Here is a 25,512-nt window from a genome sequence, read left to right as displayed (position 1 = left end):
CCTACAGGTTGAGGTTCCATAACCTGTGGTTATTTATGTATTTTCATTTGAAATACTTTCTTCTTTGAACATTTCATTGGGAATACATGAAATCATTTAATGAATATTCATTGAATTTTTAATCTGAATATGCAAAAGCAAATATACTATTAGACACTTGAAAAAGAAAAAAAGAATCTTAAATTCTACAAGCCTACAAAGAGTTTACAATCCTATTTGGGGAGCTAAAGTAAATACCTTGCAATGGGACTTTGCAAGTTTGCTTCTGTCAGGGTGGAATCAAGAGGTAGTGGTGGAAGGAGAGGTAAATGGTTGGAAGTATGTGGAGGTTTTATTTGCAGAGATGATGGACTATGACTAGCTACTAGCTACTTGTGTAAGAGCCTCAGTCTACTGTGAGGTTTATTAGTTCATCCAGCTTAGGCATAGGAATATACGGAAGTCGAAGCTCTAATAAGAAACTAAATCATAGTTTCACTTCTCTAGTCATACAGGTTATAGGGTCTCAGGACTGCAGTCCTAGCTCTGGGGTTTGAAACTTATTCAGTTCATCTGTCTAAAGTGCAGATGGGGGCTCTTTTTTCTCTACTAGGATTGAGTAAGGATCTCATGGCATATACCAACTTTGGTACTACAGAGCAGTCAAGCTACGAAGTGCTGGTACAGTTAAGTAGCATGGCCAACAAGAGATGCTCCCTCATGCGGAGGCTGGATGGTGAGCTAGAAAAGACAGATATCTGAGCATTTGCAGCCAAGCCCCTTGCAAGGTCCTTCTCTAGGTTAGCTCACTTGGCTTATAGATGGCACCAGGGTCCTGGCCCCTTTCCCTTCCTTGTACTTCCTTCCTTCTTTCCTTTTTTTTTTTTTTTGTAATTTTTTGAATTGATCTTGATGATCATTAAACCAGAGTGAAATTTTTAAAATTACTTTAAAAACTAAGAAAAGTGATCTTCTTTTCTTTCAAGCCTTGATCTTCAAACTCCTGCAGTAAGAAGTATTTGCTTCCCATTTTGGGAGATGAAGTCTCCCCTCTGTAATTCTTTTGATCCTTTTGCTCTAGCAAGGAAAAGGTAAACTAACTCATGCAATGTTATTTTCTGCTATGCAGGAATGTATAGTATTGAAGACTTGGAAGGCTTGTGAAGGACTTTGCTAAGGTTGATATTCCAAGTTACCAGAGAAGGTGGGCAATGCGTATAGAATCATAAGCTTACTAGGTAAAATCTTTTACTACTACCAGCCAGTTCCTCCTTGTGATAGCTTGCAAATGAAACACAAAAGCTATAGCATACGTTCTCTTCTATCATTTCATTCTGTTGTAAATTTACAGATAAGATTATTTTTCTGAATGATCATTCCTCCAAAATATAAATTGGAAATGTAGTCCCATCACACCAGTTTTTTCCTGATTTTCCTGAGCATTTAACTAAATTATTTCATTTGCAAAAAGTTGGTTTTTATCACCTTGACTATAACTCCTTATTGTTTCTCATCTATTCCACAGAGAATGGATAACGATTAAGCAAAAACAAGAGCTATCTACCATAATAAATGATACATCATTAAATCATTCAGCAAATGTTGTGTTTTTTGAGTATCTACTATTTAAACCCAATGCTTGATGTTAGAGTGCTTGAGGGGGATGGTTTTAAGGGAAACATGAGTTTACTTTTAGAAATGTGTTTTAGATGGAAATGTCCTGCATGGACTAGAGATAAGACATTAAAGCTTGAAAAAGAGAACAGGGCTAAATAAAGTTAAAACTTGAGACCTGGGCCACCCCCACATTTAGGAGATGGGGAGTGGGGGAGAAAAGGAATCAGCAAAGGAGATATAATCAAGACAAGATATTTAAATATCTTGACTACACAAGATATCTCATCTTACAAAAGGTGAAGGAGAGTAACAAAATGAAAAGGTGGTCAACACCATCAAATGTAGCAGCTGAAGGGGAATGTGGGTTGGTGAGGGAGAAAGTCATTAGTTGAAATAACACCATTATTTCGATGTTAAAACTTCATATTTTGAAGCCCTTTAACATTTGGAATCTTGCAATTAAGACTTTGGCAATTCCCTAACTTCTCAGAAAAAAGAATTATGGGCCAGGTGTGGTGGCTCACACCTGTAATCTCAGCACTTTTGGAGGCTGGGGCAGGAGGATTGCTTGTACTCAGGAGTTTGAGACCAGCTGGGGCAACATGGCGAAAACCCATCTCTACTAAAAACACACAAAATATTAGCTGGGAGTGGGGGTGCACACCTGTAGTCCCAGCTACTTTGGAGGCTAAGGTAGGAAGATCACCTGAGCCTGGGGAGGTGAGCCGTGATGGTGCCACTGCACTCCAGCCTGGGTGACAGACTCTGTCTCAAAAGAAAAAAAAAAGAATTATGTTCTGCTCAACTCAGAAACTCTTATAAATAAATTTAATTTGTCCCAAATGTTATCACTTATTTAATATTTGAGGGGGAAATGTGCTAGAATACATAGACTAAGTAGCTATAATAACAACAGCAGCAACGGTTGGTAAAATAAGTTTATTTCTCACAGTCTAGAGAGGACTGGTTCAAGGATCACAGGCTATGAAGTATGCAGGAGCTCAGTCCTCCATCTCATTGCTCTGTTATCTTACGGTGTTGTCTTTGCATGATCAAAGCTGGGTAACTAGTTTCGTTTTTTTTTTTTTTTTGAGACAGAATCTCCCTCTGTTGCCCACCCAGGCTGAAGTGCAATGGCCGGATCTCGGCTCGCTGCAACCTCCGCCTCTCGGTTTCCAGCGATTCTTCTGCCTCAGCCTCCCAAGTAGCCGGGATTACAGGCGTGTGCCACCACAACCAGCTAATTTTTGAATTTTTAGTAGAGCCAGGATTTCACCATGTTGGTCAGGCTGGTCTCAAACTCCAGACCTCGTGATCTGCCTGCCTCGGCCTCCCAAAGTGCTGGGATTACAGGCATGAGCCACTGTGCCCAGCAAAGCTGACTAACTAGTTTCAACCATTTTTTTTTTTTTTTTTTTTTCTGAGATGGAGTCTCACTCTGTTGCCCAGGCTGGAGTGCCACTCTGTTGCCCAGGCTGGAGTGCAGTTGAGCGATCTCGGCTCCCAGGTCCAAGTGATTCTCCTGCCTCAGCCTCCACAGTAGCTGGGATTACAGGCGCCCGCCACCAAGCCTGGCTAATTTTGTATTTTTCATAGAGACGGGGTTTCACTACTTTAGTCAGGCTGGTCTTGAACTCCTGACCTCAGCTGATCCGCCCGCCTGGGCCTCCCAAAGTGCTGGGATTATAGATGTAAGCTACTGCACTCGGCCTTCAACCATGTTTTCAGAGCAGCTCATGGGAAGTAGGACAGAGAGTAGAAGGCAAGAAGCTTCATCTTTAAGGAGATGAGCTGGAAGTTAAATAATTCTGCTTACATCCCATTGACCTAAACACAATCACAGGGTCACATTTAGTTCTAAGGTAGCTGGGAGATATAGCCCAAAGTTGGGTGCCCATGGGCCCAGCAAAAACTCAGGGGAAATCAAATGGGAAGTGGAGAACGACAATTAGCAGCCTCTGGCAGATAAGATCCAGAAGAAACAGGTCTTTCTTCATAAAATACATTTTTTGAGTAGGATTCCATTACTTGAATTTTTGTAGAAAATGAAACAATGCTATGTGGCAATAAAGACATTCTTAGGTTACTCTATTTTTGTAAGAGATTTCATAGATTCAAAAGAAATCCTATTACTTACTATTTTGACTCTTTGGTAAAATAACTTACCTTTTCATCTTTAGAATTCAGAGAACTGGTACAATCACTGATACTAAACTAGTGATTATTTTCACGAATTGTCAAAATGCATTCATTCTCTATCTAGTAAAGACAAATAATGAAGAATTATATCTGTATTATTTATCTATTGCCATGTAACAAATTATGACTAAATTTAGGAGCTTAAAATAAACACTATCTCACCCAGTTTCTGAGGTCAAGAATTTCAGAGCTTATCTGGGTAGTTCTGGCCAGGGTTTCTCCTGAGGTTGTAGTCAAGATTTTGGCCAACGCTGGAGTTGTCTGAAAACCTGACTGGGCTGGAGGATTCGCTTCAAAGCTGACTCACATGACTGCTGGAGGAAAGCAGGCTCCAGTTTCTTACAAAGGGAACCTCTCTGTAAATCTGACACAAAGCAGCCAGGTTCCACCAGCATGAGTGACCCATGAGACAGGGAGTATGAGAGGCCAATCAAAATGCCAAAAATGTCTCTTATAACCTAATCTCAGAAGTGACATACCATTACTTTTGCTCTATTCTATTGGTCACTCAGACCAATCCTGTTACAAGGTGGAGGTGATTATATGAGTGTGAATACCAGGAAGTGGGAATCACATGGTGGGGGTCGGGGGTGGGGCATTTTAGAGGCTGCCTACTACAATACCTAACCTTAGGTATTGTTGGAAAAAACAAAACTCCATAAAATCTATCAATCTATGAAGTTTAAAAACAATTTCAAAAATTCTATCTAGTACAATTATTAGCCCTAAAGTTTGTCAGAGTAAACAAACTTAAGGCATTGACTTTGCACAAGAAGAAAAAAGTTGGTTGACTCCTTTGCATAAGTTTAATTTTATAATTTCATTAGGTCTCAAAAGCATTGAATCTTTCAGGTATTCTTTGATTAAAATGATGTCTGTTTAGAGTTCTTCACACAGTCAGAAATGGCTTCCTTAGAATAAACATTCATCAACTCTGGTTTGGTTTCTTGAAAAGGTTCAGAAGTTAATGTCAACAAGCAAAGATCCTTTGAAAGTTAAGTGAGTTTCTCTAAGTTTTGGTGCAGTTTAAAGACATAGGATCCTCTAATATTGCCTTAACACTGAGCTATATTTGGGAAGTTGGCATACAGAGGGTCTGTCTTGGATTAGGTCTCAAAATACCTAAAGGATTTCCTTAAACAGGCCCAGGGTCAGATATAACAGGTGCATCACTTCTAATTTTGGAACCAGAAGCAGCCAGCTTAGAGTGAGGTTGTTCTACATTCATTCAGCAGGAGTTTAGATATTACTTTGAGTTTCTCTTTGAGTTTAAAAGGCAAGCTTTTAAACTCAAAAACAAGGGCGATCCATGTTTTAAGTAGTGGCAATACTCAGGAATTTTTTTTTTTTGAGAAGAATGAGAAGTATATGCAATGTAAGTGTATTTTAAAAAGAAAAGCAACAGGTTTGACTTGAAGGTATATTTTTCTTTTCCGTTTTTTTTTTTTTTTTTTTTTTTTTGAGACGGAGTTTCGCTCTTGTTGCCCAGGCTGGAATGCAATGTTGGGATCTCGGCTCACCGCAACCTCTGCCTCCCGGGTTCAAGCTATTCTCCTGCCTCAGCCTCCCGAGTAGCTGGGAGTAGCCTCCCGAGTAGCATGTGCCACCACGCCCGGCTAATTTTGTATTTTTAGTAGAGACGGGGTTTCTCCATGTTGGTCAGGCTGGTCTCGAACTCCTGACCTCAGGTGACCGGGCTGCCTCGGCCTCCCAAAGTGCTGGGATTACAGGCGTGAGCCACCACGCCCAGCGGAAACTATACTTTTCTAAACCTGATTTCAAAGTGTTTCTTCGCTACAACAAGTAAATTTGAGGCAGGGACATTTTTTCATTTAGGTAATGATAACGTTTGTATTCTCTAAAAGCAGCATAATTTGAGATACAATATTTAAACATTAAGAAATCAAAGACGCTCCAAGGAAAGTGAATACATGACTGATTGCACTGAAAATACTGAAAAGTGTCTAACGTAGTTTTAAAAAAATTTTTGTCGTTGGACTCTCACCACCTGGCCTGCCTTGCCCCCCATTCCAAGGTATTTGACTACATGTCTAAACCTATAGTAACGCTCCCTTTTCTTCTCCCTCTCCTCCACCATAGCCTAAAAGACTGAATTAGTTCCTATGATTAACCATGTATTTAAATAAGGACACCAGATGTTGTTGTATCTTAGCAAAATAAAATTCTGGTGCAACAGAAGCATGCTGGATAAATTCTGGGTTCTAAAGCATAATTTAACTTTGTCAATTCCCTGCCATTCAACGTCGGAGGGTGGGAAGTTGAGCTGAAGCCTCGAGCACAGGTGGAAGCCATGGCCAGTCCAGTCAGCATGTTATCAAGCAATTTACAAGATGAATTTTTTAAGGGGGAAAAAAAACCCTAACGTCTTCCAACAGTGACATGTCTCTGTGATGGGGTGCTCAGCTACAGTGACAGGGTGAACAAAAATGTCTTTGGCAAAGCCTTCATCTTGCCGTAGTACGTGAGCTGTACTACTAATAGCAATCAGCAGTCCACGGTTGATTTATGGACAGAGTGTGTCGTCCCGCACCGTGCCAGTTCCCGGAGCCTCAGCCCATTAGCTCTATTTTCTGCTTAAGCCGTTAAAGCCACCTCCATGGAAACGCCAGGAGAGCAGGCCGGGGGGAAGGGAGCAGACAGGTGCGCCCTCTGGAAAGAAATACACAAAGGGCCGACACTGCGCCGCCGTGTCCCTGGCAACTCCACGCCAGCCCGGCGCGCGCGATTCCCGCGGCGCAGCGGCAGGGTTGGCGGGTGGCGCGCGCAGGTCGCCCCACATCGGCCGGCGGAGCCCCTCGGCCTGCTCGCGGACGCGGCGCCAGTGCAGCGCGAAGCCGGCTCGGGGCGGTGGCGGCGGCGGCGCCCGCGCTGTAGGGACTTGTAGTCCGCGCGCCTCCCGGGCACCTCCCCCGGGTAGGCCGGCCAGCGCGTCCCCGCCCGCCGCAAGCCGACTTCCTGCGGCTGCCAAGACTACATCTCCCGCCGTCCTCTCCGCTGTCGGGCCGAAAGCGAAAACAAATTCTGGGCTGCGAGGTGCTGTTCTCTCCCGGGCGCCCCCACCCGCTCCTTGCCCCTCCGGCGCCCTCCAGCGAGGTGGGGAAACGAAAGGCCGCGTCTTTCTTTTTGGTTTCCTCGGCTCCCGGCGTGGGGAGTGCGCGGGGGCGCAGGCCCCGCTTCACCTGAGCCGGCCCAGCGTGCGCGCCAGGGGCGGGGGTTTTCTCGCTTCACACCGGTACGGACGAGGAAACTTGTGGGGGCGGCGACCCCCGGCCTGGGTCCTGAGTCAGGCAGCGAGGCCGTCGGGAAGTGACTACTCACTCTCGGGGTTTTCCTTAATCCCGCTCCCCCCGTTTGTCGTGGGCGCGTGTTCGCTCCGAGGAGGCGGCCGCGTGCGGACAGCCATGCATTAGGCAGGGCTTCCCTATGCGCCCGGAGAGCGCGGACCGCTGCCTCGGGCCGCCGCCGCCTGCCGCCGCTCGCGGAGCCCGAGCCCCAGCCCGAGCCGCCGCCTGCCCCAGGCCGGGGCGTCGAGCAGCCGGCGGCCTGGCCATGTGGGGCTAGCCCTCGCCGCGCCTGGCCTGCAGCAGGACCAGCAACATGGAGGCTGCCGTCGGCGTCCCCGACGGCGGGGACCAGGGCGGCGCGGGGCCCCGCGAGGACGCGACGCCCATGGACGCCTATCTGCGGAAACTGGGCTTGTATCGGAAACTGGTCGCCAAGGACGGGTCGTGCCTGTTCCGGGCCGTGGCGGAGCAGGTAATTGCGGGGGGGCGGGGAGGGCTTCGAGGGGAGGCGGGGACGGCCCGGCGGGTCTGGGTGGGGAGGCAGCTGCGGGCTGTCCGGGCCGCCCACGGCCGGGGCTGCGCGTGCCCTGGCTGTCGTCACAGCGCCCCATTGTAACGCCGGAGTGGGACGCTGCTTTGCGTCTGAAAGGTGCAAATTGAAACTCGAAAGCCCGTAAATTAACGGGGTGTCTCTCTCCTGATGAAGAGGTAATGAGTTGAGGACAACTTGTGAGGCCTGCTCGGAGCTTGTACAGTTGATTTATTGCTGGGGACCTGGCGACATGATATTTTTCACTTTTGTTCCGCATTCACCTTCCTTCCCTTCGTTTGAGAAGCACCACGCTCACCCCACTCCAGTAAACCAAGTGTTTACTAGAAGTGGTGGATCAAACTTTACTTGTGGAACATATTTTGGTTTGCTGCTGGACTTTGGAATGTAGGGTAGGCAAGCTCGCCCATGTCACTTGAATCAAATGGGCAAACTGCCGTTTGAGAAAACCAGCCTTTTACAAATATAGAATATTTTGAAGGATGTGTCTTGAGTAGGTTCCACCCTTTATTATGCTCTTCTGGGCTGTGTAGGTATACTAAACAGAACTGACTTTTTAAAAAAAGCCTGTCTTGATGTTTGTAGTAGAAAGGGTACGTGTAACTGGAGCTTTTCAAAACCATTTTCTAACACAGTTGCTCAGGAAGATTTTTCTGAATTTTTTTTTTGAGCGAGCTTATTCCATGTTATATAACACTGTGTGTTGTAGGTGTGCAGTCACCAAAACCCATCCTATATTGAAAAATAGCTGCCGAAGTAGCTGGATAAAAGTTTCTGCTCTGGTGTGTCTTTCAGACGATTCACATGTGCTTTCCTTTGACCTAGGACCTGCTCCCCACACCCCATTGCACACCCCTCCCTACCCGCCTGTGGGGTTTTTATGATGTTTCTGTTTTCTTTTCCCTCACCTTTTTTGAATGCTAAATAACTTAAAATTTCTGTTTGTGAGTAAATGTTTTACTTAACATGTGGAGGCCAGTCTTTTCTCATTTTTAAACATTAAAAGGCAAGCCATTTATTTACCATAGGTAGCGTAAAATCTTTCTTTAAAACAAGAAATTGATTTAACGGACACAAACCGTTGCTTTATGTTGCGGACATTGTCATTGAAAAATTCTTCCAAAACCTCCCCAAACCAGGCTCTGTCCGTTTCTCATTTTCAGTGTTGCTGTGGGGTATGTTCACACCCACCCACTGCCTCCGGTCCTTATTGTTAGTAGGTAAATAGTCTGCCCCATTTGTGAATTTTCTGAATCTCTGTCTGTCCGGCTTCCTTGGACTCCTCAGCACCTCCAGAAGCCTAGGGAAGAGGTGGAAGTGAATTCAGCCCATATTTATAACGTACTGTTAGACCTAGCAAGAGTTTGGTAAGCAAGGAGGTAGAAATAAATGGCGGTAAGGGAAGCTTGGCGCTTACTTGGATTTGAGTTATCTTGAGTCCTAGTTTATATTGAAGCAGAAGGGTGTGCCTCATTTCCGTAGTGCATACCATAGATACTCGGTGGCCTTGATTATACAGAAGCCTCTTTTATTGTAGTGGGATCTCTGTTTTTAAGTAGAAAAGGGGCAAGAGCTAGTTTACACTAAGAACTCTTTGTTACATCAGGTAACACATTTTATTGTATTTTGTAATGGGGTTTAGGTTAGGCATAAGGGACTACCCTTCCCAGTTATGTGACTCAGTTTTAGTCTGATGAGCTTAGCTGAAGACCTTGAACTTTGGGGGAAGTTCAGTTATTCAGTAGACTACAGTTATAGCCATCATCGCCAAAGGCAAAGTGTGTGTGTGTGGGAAAAAGGAAGTAATACCAGCGTCAGGCTTCCCTTTTAAAATGTGTACCAATAATTTATATTTTTTGCCAACAATTTCTCCTATAAAATCACAAATACTCATCATTTCTAAGAAGGAATCAAAGTAAATAATCTAAGTGGCAGTTTTTAAAGAGGGGGAGGAGACTCGAGTTAGGATTTTGGTCTTTCTCTCCAAATTATCTGATTTAGATAGGCCATTTCCTTTTTACACTTACGGATTTGGGCCTGCCGGAGGCCTGACCTGAATCAGCTCCACAGCCATGGAGCTAAAAATAGGGCAGTCTTGGAGGACTTGCTAAAACAGTGTCTCAGCCTTTCCCAGTATTTATCACTATCTTGTCCCAAGTAAAAATGGGAAAGCCTTCTAGTTTGCTTTCATGTATATATTAATTTGCAGAGATATTTGTCATACTACTTTAATTCTTTCGAAGTGTTATCAACCTTGCACAATAATTTACATTTTAGACAGTTGTCATTTAACCTTGCTTTTCTTGCAGTGCTTGACTTTGTGAATTACCAGCACTCTCACACTTTATAGAAGTTGCTAAGAGTTTTGCTTCTGAGCAACAGGTTCAGATAGATTGTATGTGCCAAAATCTTTGTTAAAAGAGAAGAACCAGTAGATATGCCTACCATTGCTTTTGATTGAAAATAAGCTTTACTAACTTATGTTTGCCACCTGTTGCTAGGTAAATGGCTTTAAGACTAGCTCCACGTTGCTAATGGCAGAGGAATGCCCTATCAGATGACACTGTGGTTTATTCATACGAGTAATACCTTGATTCATGATAGTGTCTAACATAGCTTCTGTGAAAAAAGTGTTGCTAAATGTCATTTGTTGAATTGGCAAAAAAATTCTACGGTGGTTATTTTTATATATAGATAGTCCTTTTTGGTCACATACTCTTAGAATATATAAGAATATAGTTTAATAGTGTCCAAGAACAGCAGTGAAGGTAGAATCAGTTAAACTGAAAACCAGTTATTACACTGAAAACAAACTAATTGCTAACCTCAACAGGTGCATTTTCAGTGTATCTCAGCATAATAGGACATACTAGGCGTCCAGGCAGTTGTGCCGGTTCTGTGGGTATAAATGAGCCTTGGTTGTGATCCAAGAGAGCTGTAGAATGCACAGCTGGAGCCTCCCTTTTCCCAAATTCTCTACTAATGCTAAATGTAAAGGGAGAACCACTCAATTGGATCTGTAACTTTTTTTTTTTTGAGACAGAGTCTTACTCTGTCACTCAGGCTGGAGTGCCCTGGCACGATCTCGGCTCACTGCAACCTCTGCCTCCTGGTTTCAAGCCATTCTCCTGCCTCAGCCTCCCAGGTAGCTGGGACTACAGGCACGCACCACCACACCTGGCTAATTTTTTTTTTTTTTTTTTGTATTTTTTAGTAGAGATGGGGTTTTCACCATGTTGACCAGGCTAGTCTCAAACTCCTGACCTCAGGGGACCCACCCTCCTCGGCCTCCCAAAGTGCTGGGATTACAGGCGTGAGCCACCGTGCCCGACCAGGATCTGTAACTTTTAAAGATACTTTCTATTAATATAAATTCTCAAGAGGCCTTGATGGTAGTTTGAAATGTGTTATTTTAAGTGTGTCTGAGTTTTTTTTTTTTAAACCATAACCCTTTAGGGTACAGGAATATCTTTATTTGAGATACCCAGTAATAGAAAAGAATTTTAATCTCCTTTAAGCATGTTAAATAATTGGGAGCTAGGGCCGGGCGTGGTGGCTCATGTTTGTAATCCCAGCACTTTGAGAGGCCCAGGCGGGCAGATCACCTGAGGTCAGGAGTTTGAGACCACCCTGCCCAACATGGTGAAACCCTGTCTCTACTAAAAATAGAAAAATGAGCCGGAAAAAAAAAAAAAAAGAAAGAAAAATTAGCTGGACATGGCAGCTCCTGTAATCCGGCTACTCGGGAGGCTGAGGCAGGAGAATCGCTTGAACTTGTGAGGCGGAGGTTGCGGTGAGCTGAGATTGCACCACTGCACTCCAGCCTGGTGGGGGAAAAAATAATTGGGAGCTAGCTAGAAGGAAGCATTGGATAAGAAATAGTTGTTTCAGGCTGGGCACAGTGGATCATGCCTGTTGTAATCCCAGCACATTGGGAGGTCGAGGTGGGCGGATCACGAGGTCAGGAGTTTGAGACCAGCCTGGCCAAGATGGTGAAACCCTGTCTTTACTAAAAATACAAAAATTAGCCAAGCGCCGTGGTAGTTGCCTGTAATCCCAGCTACTCAGGAGGCTGAGGCAGGAAGATCGCATGAACCTGGGAGGTGAAGGTTGCAGAGAGCCAAGATTGCGCCACTGCACTCTAGCCTGGGTGACAGAGCAGGACTCCGTCTCAAAAAAAAAAAAAATAGTTGTTTCAATTCACAGCTTTAGAATTTTGGTAAAAGACCACATGCCAGTAAGTTATCTTTTTGTCGAACTGGTTGTTTAATAGAAGAAAATGTAAACTGCAGAGTGAGAGGATCTGGATCATACTTTGTAGGTTGGTACTTTACAATTTAGGGCATAAAAACAAACCCCAAACCTCTTGGGATGATATCACACAACATTTTTGCACCCCCTATGCTGCCTACTTGGATGTTCTTTCTCATCTTGTAAGCTTGATCACCAAGGAAAGAATGAGTGCCTTAATTTTTCTGAAACCATAGTGGACTTAAATTTTTACACAGAGCCTCTAAGTGGATTCAGAATTAATGGGAAAAATAAATCGGCCTCTTACAGGCTGAAAGCCTCAAAATACATTCCTACAGAAGTTGCCAGTTTGTCTTTTTCAATATGTATAGGATGAAGTTGAGCGTGGCGTAGCATGGATTTTGTTAGCTCTTCTTTGTGAAGAGTAAAGTTATTGTGGAGGGAAGGCCAAGGGAAGAGAGTGTCCTAAATTTACAAAAATGTCCTAAAGGAGAAAGGCTAATAAATTCTTTACAAATTTGGCTTAAGAAGTAGTATTGTTTGTATATGTCATGTTTTCGCTGTGCTTAGTTAGAAGAAGAGGTAGGAATGAGTAAAGATATCGGAATTATAGAAAGGGAAATGGAGAAAGACTGATAATCTATTGGTTGTCAGATTATTTTGGGTGTAAAAGAAGACATTAGGTTGTAACTTTTAACTAAATGCTTAATAGTGTGTTTGTTGCCTTTTCTTTTTAGGTATTGCACTCTCAGTCTCGCCATGTTGAAGTCAGAATGGCCTGTATTCACTATCTTCGAGAGAACAGAGAGAAATTTGAAGCGGTAACTTGTAATTTCAAACATGTAATGGTGTCTTGACTTGGTTTTACATTTTGGCTTTTAGAAGTGTTCTAGTAGAATTTCACAGGCTGGATCTTAATGCGGGTTATGAAAATAACACTTACTAAAAAAACTTCTCTATTGAACTTAATCTAGTTATATTCAGTTATGTTGTTTTCTAGGCTATTTTATGTTTTGCATTTATTTGGACATTTAGAAAGCTACTATGATGGATAAGACGCTGAGCTGTGGGGGATGGAAAGATGACCTGGACAAGGCCCTTGCATACTAAGAGTGGGCTTTGTCTGACATGGTCAGGGAATTGGGGGTGTTGTGATTAATAGTGGTTTCTGTGATGGGTAACTCCCTATAAATTAAAAAAAAAAAAAATTCAGTCTGGGCATGGTGGCTCACACCTGTAATCCCAGTACTTTGGGAGGTGAAGAGTTCAAGACCAGCTTGGCCAACATGGCAAAACTCTGTGTCTACTAAAAATAGTGGCATGGTGGCACATGCCTGAGTCCCAGCTACTCTTGAGTCTGAGGCACGAGGATTGCTCGAACCCAGGAAGCAGAGGTTGCAGTGAGCCGAGTTGCGCCGCTGCACCACAGCCTGGGTGACAGAGTGAGACTCTGTCTCAAAAAAAAAAAAAAAAAATTCAGACTTGCAGTGTAAAAAATACGCTGAGTGTAAGTAATGCTGAACCCTTAATTTTATCAGAAGGCATTCATAGGTTTTTAATTTTCAGGGTTCAGTGTGAACTCACATATCAGAACACTATAATTATGTAAGTACTGATTAATAGTTAATAAAATGTTGTATAACAGCTGAATATAATTTTCTCAGTAGTATGTGAAATAAGATGCCACAGTGACCTGTTTTCATTTTACATTCAAAGTCTTATAGGATTTATTACTTACTGGTTTTAAGACCTAGAATTATGTAATCTGACAACTTTGGGTGTTATTTCCCCCAGTTGACTGGTAGAGAATGTTGATATAATACTTTGCAAATGATAGGCTTGAAACCTTGTTTTATTAAAAAAAACCTGGTAACGCAGAGGCTAGATAAGAGAGTGCAAAGGTGTGGTAGAGAAGGGAAGTGGGGAGGTGGAATGGTCTTTAAATTAATTCTTATTAATCATTGGCCCCAGAGGGTAAAACTGTGTTGATAATAATGGACATTGCTAACATTGGTTGAGGTGCTTACTATATGCCAGGCATTAAGTGTTTTGCATATATTTTTTTTAGTCCATATAATCTTTTTTTTTTTTTTTGAGACAGAGTCTCGCTCTGTCGCCCAGGCTGGAGTGCAGTGGCGCCATCTTGTCTCACTGCAAGCTCCGCCTCCCGGGTTCATGCCATTCTCCTGCCTCAGCCTCCAGTGTAGCTGGGTCTACAGGTGCCTGGCGCCATCACACCAGGCTAATTTTTTGTATTTTTAGTAGAGATGGAGTTTCACCATGTTAGCTAGGATGGTCTCGATCTCCTGACCTCATGATCTGCCTGCCCCGGCCTCCCAAAGTGCTGGGATTACAGGCGTGAGCCACCATGCCTGGCCTTAGTCCATATAATTTTATGAGGTATGATCAGAGGTTGAAAGTTCCATGGGGAAAAGTTTCACTTTCCTTTTATGAACCTTCAAGCAGTTTCAGTTGTCCAGAATTGGAAAGAGATGTTGTAGAAAGTATTATGCCTTGTTACTGACATTGTTCAGCCGTGGCATAGATGGACGCTTTCTGCTCAGAAAGGAGACTCTCAGAGAGGATGCAGGCTTGTGTCAGAATTCTGCAGTCTCTTGTAACTTTAAATGGTTCTGTGTGTTTTTTTCCCTTAGACCTATAATCATCTAATACAGAACAGTAGCCCTTTATTGGTGGGCTTTTTAATATATATGGCTCTTTTATTATAAATATCTTTTGAAATTTAAGATATTTTTGGCAATTTGACATTATATAATCTATGAAAGAATCTCAATCTTAAAATCCAAGGTTGCTTAAAAGATTTTATAGACAAGGGAGTATACTTTAATGTCTTTAAGTATATCTCTGCTAAATCAACTGGGACTGTAATTTAAACGCAATTGAATTTGGTGGTTCAACAAATGACTTTTAGAGATTTCTCAAATGAGTGCGATTGCTGTTAAAGAAACATAAAAAAGGTTGTGTTATTACACAGCTTGAATAAACTGTTTTTATGTCAAAGTAACAATGAAGCGATGAAGCAAGCTGTATTAGAAAAATTTTGTTGATGCTTCAAAATATTTTTCGCCTTACTAGTTCTCATCGCTCTTTCTAGTATCACCTGAGAGACAATGAGTACTCTTATCTGTATTATTAAGCTATACTATTTCTTAGCTTGTAAGTCAGTCTTTGTTTTATTCCCTTCTACACACTGGTCACTACCAAGTTAAAGCACTGCTTTCATCATATAATTTCTCAGTTCAGAATGTCACCTGAAGTGGCCTTGAATGGCCTTTCTCATCTAACCTTCAAGTCCTGCCTGGGCTCAAGGCCCTCTGTAAACAGGCCCCCCTTTGGGTTCTTCTCCCACTCAGTTCCACAACAGGTTGTCCTGCTCCAGCTGGCCAGATTGCTTGTCTTCCCAACACAGTGTTCCTTTTCCTCCTCACGCCACATTGGCCCTCTCTCTAGAGTATCAGCTGCCTGTTGCCATCCAGATCCTGTCCAGCATTCATCTTGAGTCACTCTTCTTTCAGGAAACCTTTCCTGACAGAATTTCCTTCTTTAAATTCTTTTGTATGTTTATAGTCTTTAATGATTGCTATATGTTTTCATAATTAGATTATGTACATATTTTTAAATAATACTGAGGTATTTTAGGTTTATGTACAAACTCAGTAATTCACAGTGAATGTTGTTTACACAGCGAAGCGGTTAACTGTTTTGGCATATATGTTAGATGACATTTCTAATAGATTTATTTTTTGCAGTTTATAGAAGGATCATTTGAAGAATATTTAAAGCGTTTGGAAAATCCACAGGTATGTCACAGTCTTCTAGTATATTTCTATTTTTATATATCCAAATAATGTATTTAAAATTCATTAAAATAGAAGATTACTATTACAGTGTGTAGAGGAGTTGCAGTGACGGTGTATCCTATTTCCTTATAAACGTTTCCTACACATTTTATGCAGCACTTAAGTTGGGGCTGTATGTTAGAGGTTGCCTCACTAAGGCAGAGTTGTGCTATTTTATCTTGGCTATAATGGCATGTAAATGTAGTATAAAAATCTGAAATAATACTGGGGTGATGATTTTCAGAATGCTACGTTGGTGTGTGTATGGAACTTGGACAGGGTGAAGTTTGATTTCTTTTTTTTTTTTTTTTTGAGGTGGAATTTAACTCCATTGCCAGGCTGGAGTGCATGGCATGATCTCGGCTCACTGCAGCCTCCACCTCCCGAGTTCAAGCGATTTGTCTCCCGAGTATCTGGGACTACAGGCGTGCACCACCATGTCCAGCTAATTTTTTTATTTTTAGTAGAGATGGGGTTTCACCATATTGGCCAGGATGGTCTCGATCTCTCGACCTCGTGATCCGCCTGCCTCAGCCTCCCAAAGTGCTGGGATTACAGGTGTGAGCCACCACACCTGGCCTGCAGAGTTTTTCTTCCTAGGCAACTGAGAAGGCAGAGTTCTTTCATGCAGGTTCCTATTTCCATGATCATCTCGTGAAGAGGGAAGAGACTGTTGAGACAGAAAAGGATAGCACTTACCAACTCCTGCTGCTATACTTTTTCAGTCATGTTTATGTTAAAAGGATTTTTCTTAATTTTTTTCTGTTTACAAAACTAACGTTCTCACTGTAAAAATCCAAGTATCTTGGAATGCCATTTAGAATGTTAAGGTAAAAATAACATTGGCAAAGAAAAAAGCTAAGAAGAGTTAAGGAGTAAAGGGAATGTAATGTAGGAACCAAGGGTGTTTGATCGATGACTGATGTATCCATTTGGTTGCCTAACACTAATTTGAGTGCTTGTTATGGGCCAAGAATTCCTAGTCACCCTGGGGATGCAGAGATAATGTAGATAACAAAAAAGTTTCCCTATCATAGGAAAGAAGGTCAATACAAGCTAGAAAAGGAGATTTGTCACAAGAGGTATATAGCTGTGATGCTGTAGGCATTCAAAGTGTTATTTCTAGCTGGGTAGACAAAGCAACACTTGGAGAGTGAGTTGTATTTGAAGTCTGAATGGATTCTAAATAGGAAATGCCTGGGCTGAAGGGCATTCCAGGCAGTGAAAACTGTGAGCAAAGCAGATTCAGAAAACAGTTCCAATTGTGTGGAGCATTGAGTATGTGAAGATAAGAAGTGGTGAGAAAGGAGTTGGAAGGCAGGTTGGGGCCAGACTGTGGGAGAGCCTTCAGTGTTAGGGTCAGTGGTTTGGAGCTTATGCTTTAGACCCGTGTTTCTCAAAGTGTGATCCGTAGGTTATCTGTATCAAAATCACTTGATGTGCATGTGAAAATGCAGATTCCCTGGCCCCTATTCCATACCTGAATCGGGGCCTCTGGGCCTGGGGCCTAGGCATCAGGCATTGGGAAGCCATATAAGGTTTTTGGGGCAGGAAGTCAGAGTAGTGGTTATCCTATCTAAAATTGTAATTCTCAGCTTCCAACACTTTCCCTGTACCCCTCTCTGCTTTATTTTTCTCTGTAGTGCTTATATCATTTAATGTACTGTGTACTTTGTCGTCTTCCTACTTGAATTAAGCTCCATGAACACAAAGTTCTGTATGCTTTATTCACTGCTGTGTTCCAGTTCTGAGGGATTTTGTTGACTGAAAGGTTGGATGGCATCTTCTGACAGTTGTTTCTTTTTTGTTACTAGCAACAAATATTTATAAATCTTCATTCTTATTTTTTTGCTTTCCTGGGCTGGGCACAATGGCTCGTGCCTGTAATCCCGACACTATAGGAGGCAGAGGCGGGAGGATCACTTGAGGTCAGGAGTTCAAGATGGTGAAACCCTGTCTCTACCAAAAATACAAAAAAATTAGCCAGGCGTGGTGGCGTGCACCTGTAGTCCCAGCTATTCAGGAGGCCAAGGCAGGAGAATCACTTCAACCTGGGATGCAGAGGTTGCAGTGAGCTGAGATCGTGCCGCTGCACTCCAGCCTGGGCAACAGGGTGAGACTCCATCTCAAAAAATAAATAAATATATTTTTTTGCCTTCCTAATATATGGCTGTATAAAATGGAAACAGAAACCATTTGGCAGATATTTGATGGATAAACTCAGTTGCTTCATCCAGTTCTCAGAGAAAGCATCTTTATCCTCTTAATGAGTAATAGTGGAGCATTTTGAAGGTACTTCAAACTTGTGCGAGAATATGTTTTTGTCAGCTTTGAGGTAAAATTGACATACAGTGAAATTCATCACTTATAAATATACGATTTGATGAGATTTGACAAGTGTATATGCTCATGTAACCACCACAGCAAACATCATAAAGGACATTTCCATCACTCCAGAAAGTTTCCTTTTGCCTTTTTGCAGTTAATCCTCTTCCCCCTATCCCCTGGGACCTGGCAAGCACTGATTTGCTTTCTAAGTTTTGCTGTTTCTAGATGCATATAAGTGGAATGATAGAGTTTGTAGTCTTATGTATTTGGCTTCTTTCACTTAGCCTATTGGAAATACTAAAATTCATTCATGCGTTTAGCAGTAGTTCCTTTTTATTGAAGAAAAATAATCTGTGTATGTATCTATCACAACCTGTGTATACATTTACCAGCTGATTGATATTTAAGTTCTTTACAGTTCTGGGTTGTTAAAATTGAAGCTGCTGTGAACAATTGCTTATAAATCTTTGTGTAGACATGTGTTTTCTTTTTTCTTGGATTAATACCTTAGAGCAAAATTGCTTGGTCATCTGGTAAACATATTTTTAAGAAACTGCCAAACTTTTTGAAGTGACTGTACCATTTTGCTTTCTCATCAGCAATATTATGAGAATTTCAGTTTCTCCACATATTTGCCAGCACTTTTTGTGATTTAACTTGAATTTCTCTAATGATTTTGAGCATCTTTTCATGTGCTTATTTGTCATCTATCTAATTTTGTTGGTGAAATGTCTGTTCATAGGTTTTTGCCCATTTTTTAATTGCTGTTGTTCTTACTGAATTTTACTAGTTCTTTATACTGGATATAAGTCCTGTATTGGATATATGTTCTACAAATACATTCTTCTAGTTTGTATTTTGGCTTTCCATTTTCTTTTTTTTTTTTTTTAATTTTTTATTTTATTTATTTATTATTTTTTTTTGAGGCAGAGTTTTGCTCTGTTGCCCAGGCTGGAGTGCAGTGGCATGATCTCAGCTCACTGAAACCTCTGCCTCCCGAGTTCAAGTGATTCCCCTGCCTCAGCCTCCAGAATAGTTGGGATTACAAGCTTGGCTTTTCTTTTTCTTAACAATGTCTTTTGAGGAACAAGAGCTTAATACTGATAACTAAGAACATTTAAGTTATGTAATTTTGATATAGTATGGTTAATTAGTTAAAACATATTTTGAATTCTTTTTACAAGAAAGATATATGTCACACATCATAAAAAATGCTGATTAAGTAAAATTACAGTGTTAGAAGACAGTGGTAGTATAATATCGATTTTTTTTTAAATAATTTAATACTGACACTGCTTGGGGAAGATTTTAGGATATCCATTGTTTACCTAACCAGACTACAAAAGAATTTATTCTGAAGGTTACGTATCAAAAAGTACATTATTCTCATGTAGCATTTTGTTGAGATGGATAGAATTTTTCATTTTTAATTTTTTTTAGAGATGGAGTTTCACTCTTAATACGCAGGCTGGAGTGCAGTGGTGTAATCTCAGCTCACTGCAACCTCTGCTTCCTGGGTTCAAGCAATTCTCCTGTCTCAGCCTCCTGAGTAGCTGGGATTACAGGCACCCACCACCACGCCTGGTTAATTTTTGTATTTTTTAGTAGAGATGGGGTTTCACCATGTTGGCCAGGGTGGTCCTGAACTCCTGACCTCAGGTAATCCACCCTCCTTGGCCTCCCAAAGTGCTGGGATTACAGGCGTGAGCCACCGTGCCTGGCAGAATTTTTCATTTTTTAAAGTGATGTAATACTTCTTGTATAAAAATTAGAAATGTAGCTCGTGTGTTTGATCTAAACAGACTCATATCAGTGAACGGTTTCCTCTACACCAGAGGGTATCACTTCTAGCAGTTTGTGAGAAGCCATGATTGTTAGGCTGAGGCTTATTTTAAGAGATCTATTTTAATATATGGCACCTATTTCATTTTGAAAATCAGAGCTAACTTTTAAGAACTATTGAAAAGTCTCTGAGGGAAAAGATTGTGCTGGTCTAAGATCAAAACATTGTTTAAAATATTTTCCTTATTTCAGTTTTTTCTTTCAAGGAATAAGTGGCAGCATTCATTTACCAAAGCTCATTGTTTTTGGTGACTTAATGTATTAAGTCTTTACCGACTTCACAGTACTATAGGAAAATATTCTTATGGTAAAAGTTTTAAAATATAGATGTATTATAGAATGAAGGGTGAAAATTCTTCATTTTTCCTCATGTTAACTTCCCTGTCTCTATTGTCAATTTAGGATGTATCCTCCCCATCCCCTTTCTATGTGTGCACATGTACCAATATATATGCCTTTTTGTTTTTCACAAATAGTATTATTTTCCCATGATTTACTTTTAAAACTTAATCTTGAGTGATTTTTCTAGGTCATTTCATGTGGTTATACCTCATTCTTTTGAATGAATGCATGATATTCTATAGTGTGGCTGAAACATGAATTATTTTTTATGAGACATAGTTTCGCTCTTGTCTCCCAGGTTGGAGTGCAGCGGCGCGATCTCGGCTCACTCGACTGCTGCCTCCCAGCTTCAAGTGGTTCTCCTCCCTCAGCCCCCGAGTAGCTGGGATTACAGGCATGTGCCACCAGGCCCGACTAATGTTTTGTATTTTTGGTAGAGACAGGGTTTCACTGTGTTGGTCAGGCTGGTCTTGAACTCCCAACCTCATGATCTGCCTGTCTCGGCCTCCCAAAGTGTTGGGATTACAGGCGTGAGCCACCACATCCTGCCTGAAACATGAATTATTTTACTATTCTGTAGGAATCTTAGGGACTTTTTTTTTTTTTTAACACTGTTACAAATAACTCCCAGTGACATCATTATTTTACATACACTTTTGTAGATGTGAAATATTTCTTTATGATAGACTTACAGAAGTTGAATTGCTGGGTCACAGGGTATATGGGACATTTTAAATTTTGAAACATACTGGCCATTTGCCTTTCAGAAAGGCTTTAAGTGACTTTTCTAAGGAGTGTAGAATTTCTCTTGTTTTCATAACAATTGCTAGGACACTGCTCTCTTTTGTACCTTCATTTACCCTGAAGATAAGAGATCTTCTGCCCTTTTCTATACTTCCCAATTTTCTGCTTCTATTCAATATTTCTTTCTTTCTTTCTTTTTTTTTTTTTTTTTTTGAGACCGAGTTTTGCTCTTGTTGCCCAGGCTGGAGTGCAATGGTGCAATCTTGGCTCACTGCAACCTCTGCTGCCTGGGTTCAAGCGATTCTCCTGCCTCAGCCTCTTGAGTAGCTAGGACTATAGGCATGGGCCATCACACCCGGCTAATTTTGTATTTTTAGTAGAGAGGGGGTTTCTCCATGTTGGTCAGACTGGTCTCGAACTCCCGACCTCAGGTGATCCGCCCTCCTTGGCCTGCCAAAGTGTTGGGATTACAGGCATGAGCCACTGCGCCCGGCCGCCTCTATTCAGTATTTCATTTCCCGAACTTATACCATGTGCCAGGCGCTCTCCTGAGGGCTAGGCTGGAGGATAGCCCTTGCCTTCAATACGTTCTCAACTTGGGCCAGGCGCAGTGACTCACGCTTGTAATCCCAGCACTTTGGGAGACTGAGGCGGGTGGATCACCTGAGGTCGGTAGTTGAGACCAGCCTGACCAACATAGAGAAACCCCGTCTCTACTAAAAATACAAAATTAGCCGGGCATGGTGGCACATGCCTGTAATCCCAGCTACTTGGGAGGCTGAGGCAGGAGAATCACTTGAACCTCGGAGGCAGAGGTTGCGGTGAGCCGAGATCACGCCGCTGCACTCCAGCCTGAGCAACAAGAGCGAAACTCCATCTCAAAACAAAAAAAAGTCTCAACTTAACAGATGCCATGCTGTGGTCTTGCCACACCAATAGGAACTGTCATTTCACCCTGTTAGTATTTTTTGGTGTATGTGTGGGAGAGACTTGGACTGCATTTTACCACATATTGTGGTCTGTTTTATATAAACGTTTTTATAATATTCACAATACTACTAATAATGAGCTTTAAGAACTCATTATGTATGCTGTATGAAGGTATGTATAGAAATATAAAGTGGAATCTAAAAAGTGTGAGACACTTACATGCCACCTTTTTTTCTTCAATACAGGAATGGGTAGGACAAGTGGAAATAAGTGCCCTTTCTCTTATGTACAGGTAAACACTGTAATAACATAAGTAAAGGAAAATGAAACCAGTGGGAAATTATATTCCATTATATTAAAAATGTTAAAATAGCAAAGCTCTTTTATACTTTAGTTATGAAGTATCTTTTCTAAGTTTTTTTTAATTGCATCAATTGGATTTTGACATTTAGATATGTCAGTGTTTAGAAATTTTAATTCTCAAAATACTTTGGAAAAGGGTACAGAAATTTTTCTGGTCTATGTTCTGTAAGATATCACTTATCAACTTTATAGAGAAATGATTTTCTACTTTCTCAGGGTCAGTGGTATTGAATGGCCACTAGAACCGTACTAAAATACCATGTTACAAATTGGGTATTCCTTATCTGAAATGATTGAGTCCAGAAGTTTTTGGATTTCATTTTTTTTTTTAATTTTGGAATATTTACATTATGCTTACCCAGTTGAGCATCCCTAATTTGAAAATCTGAAATCCAAAATGCTCCAATGAGCATTTCCTTTGAGTGTCATGTTGGTGCTCAAAAAGTTTTAGATTTTGGAACATTTGGGATTTTGGCTTTTTAGATTTGGGATGCTCAACCTGTATTCAATTTTGCTACTTTTGCCTAGTAGAGGAGCAGGTAAATACTTTGTTTTTTCTTTTCAGAATGTTGTTTAAATTTCATCTTCAAAATTTCTTTGATTTTTGAAGTGTCCCTTTAGAATTATATCTGAAATTTAATATATATACAAATAATATTTGAAATTTTACATGTTAAAAAGGTTACTTTTATATAGATATTTTACAACTTAGTTATCTCATTATTGTCTTTTGTATCTCCAGTGGTTGGGACAGTGCCTGGCACGTATTAGGCCCTTGATGAATGAATGAATGATTAAATTCAAATTCATGAAGTATAGTCCATTATAAATAATTTCTAATTGTTATTTTCAGGAAAGATTTTATAATTTATCGGGAACCAAATGTTTCTCCTTCACAAGTAACTGAAAATAATTTTCCTGAAAAGGTAAGAATTTTTCAAAGTGTTCTAAAGTATTTAAGTAAAAGAACCGCTTAGCTGCTACCATGACCTCATAAGCTATAATTTTAAATGATTTTTTGAAATATTTCTGTATTAAGGTTATGGTATTCTGATTTCTTAAAAGTTCCTATAGCCGGGTGCGGTGGCTCATGCCTGTAATCCCAGCACTTTGGGAGGCCAAGGCAGGCAAATCACTTGAGGTCAGGAATTTGAGACCAGCCTGACCAACATGGAGAAACCCCGTCTCTACCGAAAAAATACAAAATTAGCCGGGCGTGGTGGCACATCCCTGTAATCCCTGCTACTAGGGAGGCTGAGGCAGGAGAATCGCTTGAACCTGGGAGGTGGAGGTTGCAGTGAGCCGAGATCACACCATTGCACTTCAGCCCGGGGATCAAGAGTGAACCTCCGTCTTAAAAAAAAAAAAAAAAAAAAAAGGTTCCTATTAATTGTCACTTAGTCATATTATTTTGTATTTTTTTTGCTCCCACAAGTTACTGTATTTAACCCTTTTATAACATTTTAGTAGAAACACTGAATTATGAGACATTAATACATATGATGAACTAGACTATTATAGTTTTTTATCAATGTAAACATTAGTAAAAAAAAAATAACTTGTGAAAATAGGTTCTGCCATTACATCCAGGAATACTTTAGTAATCATAAATATTTCCCTAGTGTAAATTTTACTCACAAGGGTGTCGTTGCATTATCTGTCATAAAGCAGAAGCAACTGAAAAATTTTGTGAAGCCTAGAAAGAAAGATCGACTGACTTATTATAAGAGAATTTTTGTCTTAAGTAGCTATTTTGGAGTCATGATGGCCAAATTGAAGTGACTTGTGTTCCACCATGCTGGTGGTGGTAAGTTAGAGGGGAATTGAGTGAAATACTACTGTTACAAGGGTTTTGGGGTTTCTGGGACTTTCTAAGGGATCTGGCTTTTTCAAAACAAGTTTTGAAATATATTGTTATATTCTAAACAAAATCCATGTGCATTTTTCTTTGTATAAGTGATGATTTAGAAAATCACTTATACAAAGAAATTTAACTTTGATTTTGCTTGTTAGAAAATTTTGCTTGTTAGAGGTTAGCATTAATAAGGTTTTGAAATATTTTCTTACAGTGTCTTGTTCTTTAAGTAGTTGAAAGCATGTTTTCATATATTATTTTTATTTTTTTGTGATCCTATAAACATTTCCAGAAATCATTTTGAATTTTTTGATTTAATGTTTATATAACATTTCAGCATATGGATGTACTGTAGCTTGACAACACTGAAGCTTTAGGTTACTCCTAAAATACTCACTGTCTGTTTGGAAATGATCTAGTAATTCAGAGGCATTGGAGACATACATTGCTATGTAAATGTTATATGTATGAGGGGCTGAAATGTTTCTTTTATTTTTCCCTTTCAGGTGTTACTGTGTTTTTCAAATGGAAATCATTATGATATTGTGTATCCCATAAAGTATAAAGAAAGCTCTGCTATGTGTCAGTGTAAGTATCACCTTGTGTTTATATGGGAAATTATATTCCTAAACTTATACAGTCTTTTTGTTTTTTGTTTTGTTTTTTGGTTTTTTTTTTTGAGACGGAGTCTCGCTCTGTCTCCCAGGCTGGAGTGCAGTGGCGTGATCTCCGCTCACTGCAAGCTCCGCCTCTGGGGTTCATGCCACTCCTGCCTCAGCCTCCCGAGTAGCTGGGACTACAGGCGCCCGCCACGACGCCTGACTAATTTTTTTGTATTTTTAATAGAGACTAGGTTTCACCGTGTTAGCCAGGGTGGTCTCGATCTCCTGACCTCGTGATCCGCCCGCCTCGACCTCCCAAAGTGCTGGGATTACAGGCGTGAGCTACCGTGCCCGGCCTTATACAGTCTTAATGTAAACAAATCAGAGCAAATAATTCTGTTCTGTTATAATATAAAAGATATGTCCAAGAACCTTAAATTACCAAGAGTATTAATATTATAATAAAAACTTGTTGCAATAGGAGGAAAGGTAACTGGGCATGGTGGCGCATGCCTGTGGTCCCAACTACTTGGGAGGCTGAGGTGGGAGGATCACTTGAGCCCAGGAAGTCAAGGCTGCAGTGAGCTATTATTGTGCCACTACACTCCAGCTTGGGCAGCAGAGTGAGACCTTGTTTCAAAGTGAAGCAAAGCAAAACAAAACAGAGAGAAATTGGAGGAAAGGGAGCTTGTGGCTAGAGTTTGACTTGTAAATACCAACTTTTTTTTCCTGCAATCATTTTGGT

General features: G+C 41.0%; 1 protein-coding gene across 12 annotated transcripts in view; it reads left to right on the top strand.

The window, feature by feature from the left end:
- The first annotated feature begins 2,129 nt into the window (after positions 1–2,129).
- The window catches only part of OTUD4 (OTU deubiquitinase 4), a 51,516-nt gene continuing 28,133 nt past the window's right edge, over positions 2,130–25,512 (top strand). For 2 of the 12 annotated variants that reach the window (XM_057302171.2, XM_055111872.2), the window contains exons 1-6: positions 7,780–7,808; positions 12,639–12,722; positions 15,672–15,722; positions 22,193–22,239; positions 23,164–23,236; positions 24,672–24,753. In XM_057302171.2, the coding sequence (XP_057158154.2) occupies positions 12,675–12,722; positions 15,672–15,722; positions 22,193–22,239; positions 23,164–23,236; positions 24,672–24,753 (301 nt within the window). In that variant the 5' untranslated portion in view covers positions 7,780–7,808; positions 12,639–12,674. Of the gene's footprint in view, positions 7,573–7,771; positions 7,809–12,638; positions 12,744–15,671; positions 15,723–22,192; positions 22,240–23,163; positions 23,237–24,671; positions 24,754–25,512 lie in introns of those variants that run through there. The other 10 variants (XM_063603945.1, XM_063603944.1, XM_055111870.2 and 7 more) reach the window with 10 other exon arrangements.

Source organism: Pan paniscus, chromosome 3 (assembly GCF_029289425.2).
Source record: "Pan paniscus chromosome 3, NHGRI_mPanPan1-v2.0_pri, whole genome shotgun sequence".
NCBI lineage: Eukaryota > Metazoa > Chordata > Mammalia > Primates > Hominidae > Pan > Pan paniscus.
The sequence above is the reverse complement of the archived record's forward strand: the minus strand, read 5'-3'. Positions and strand labels throughout refer to the sequence as shown.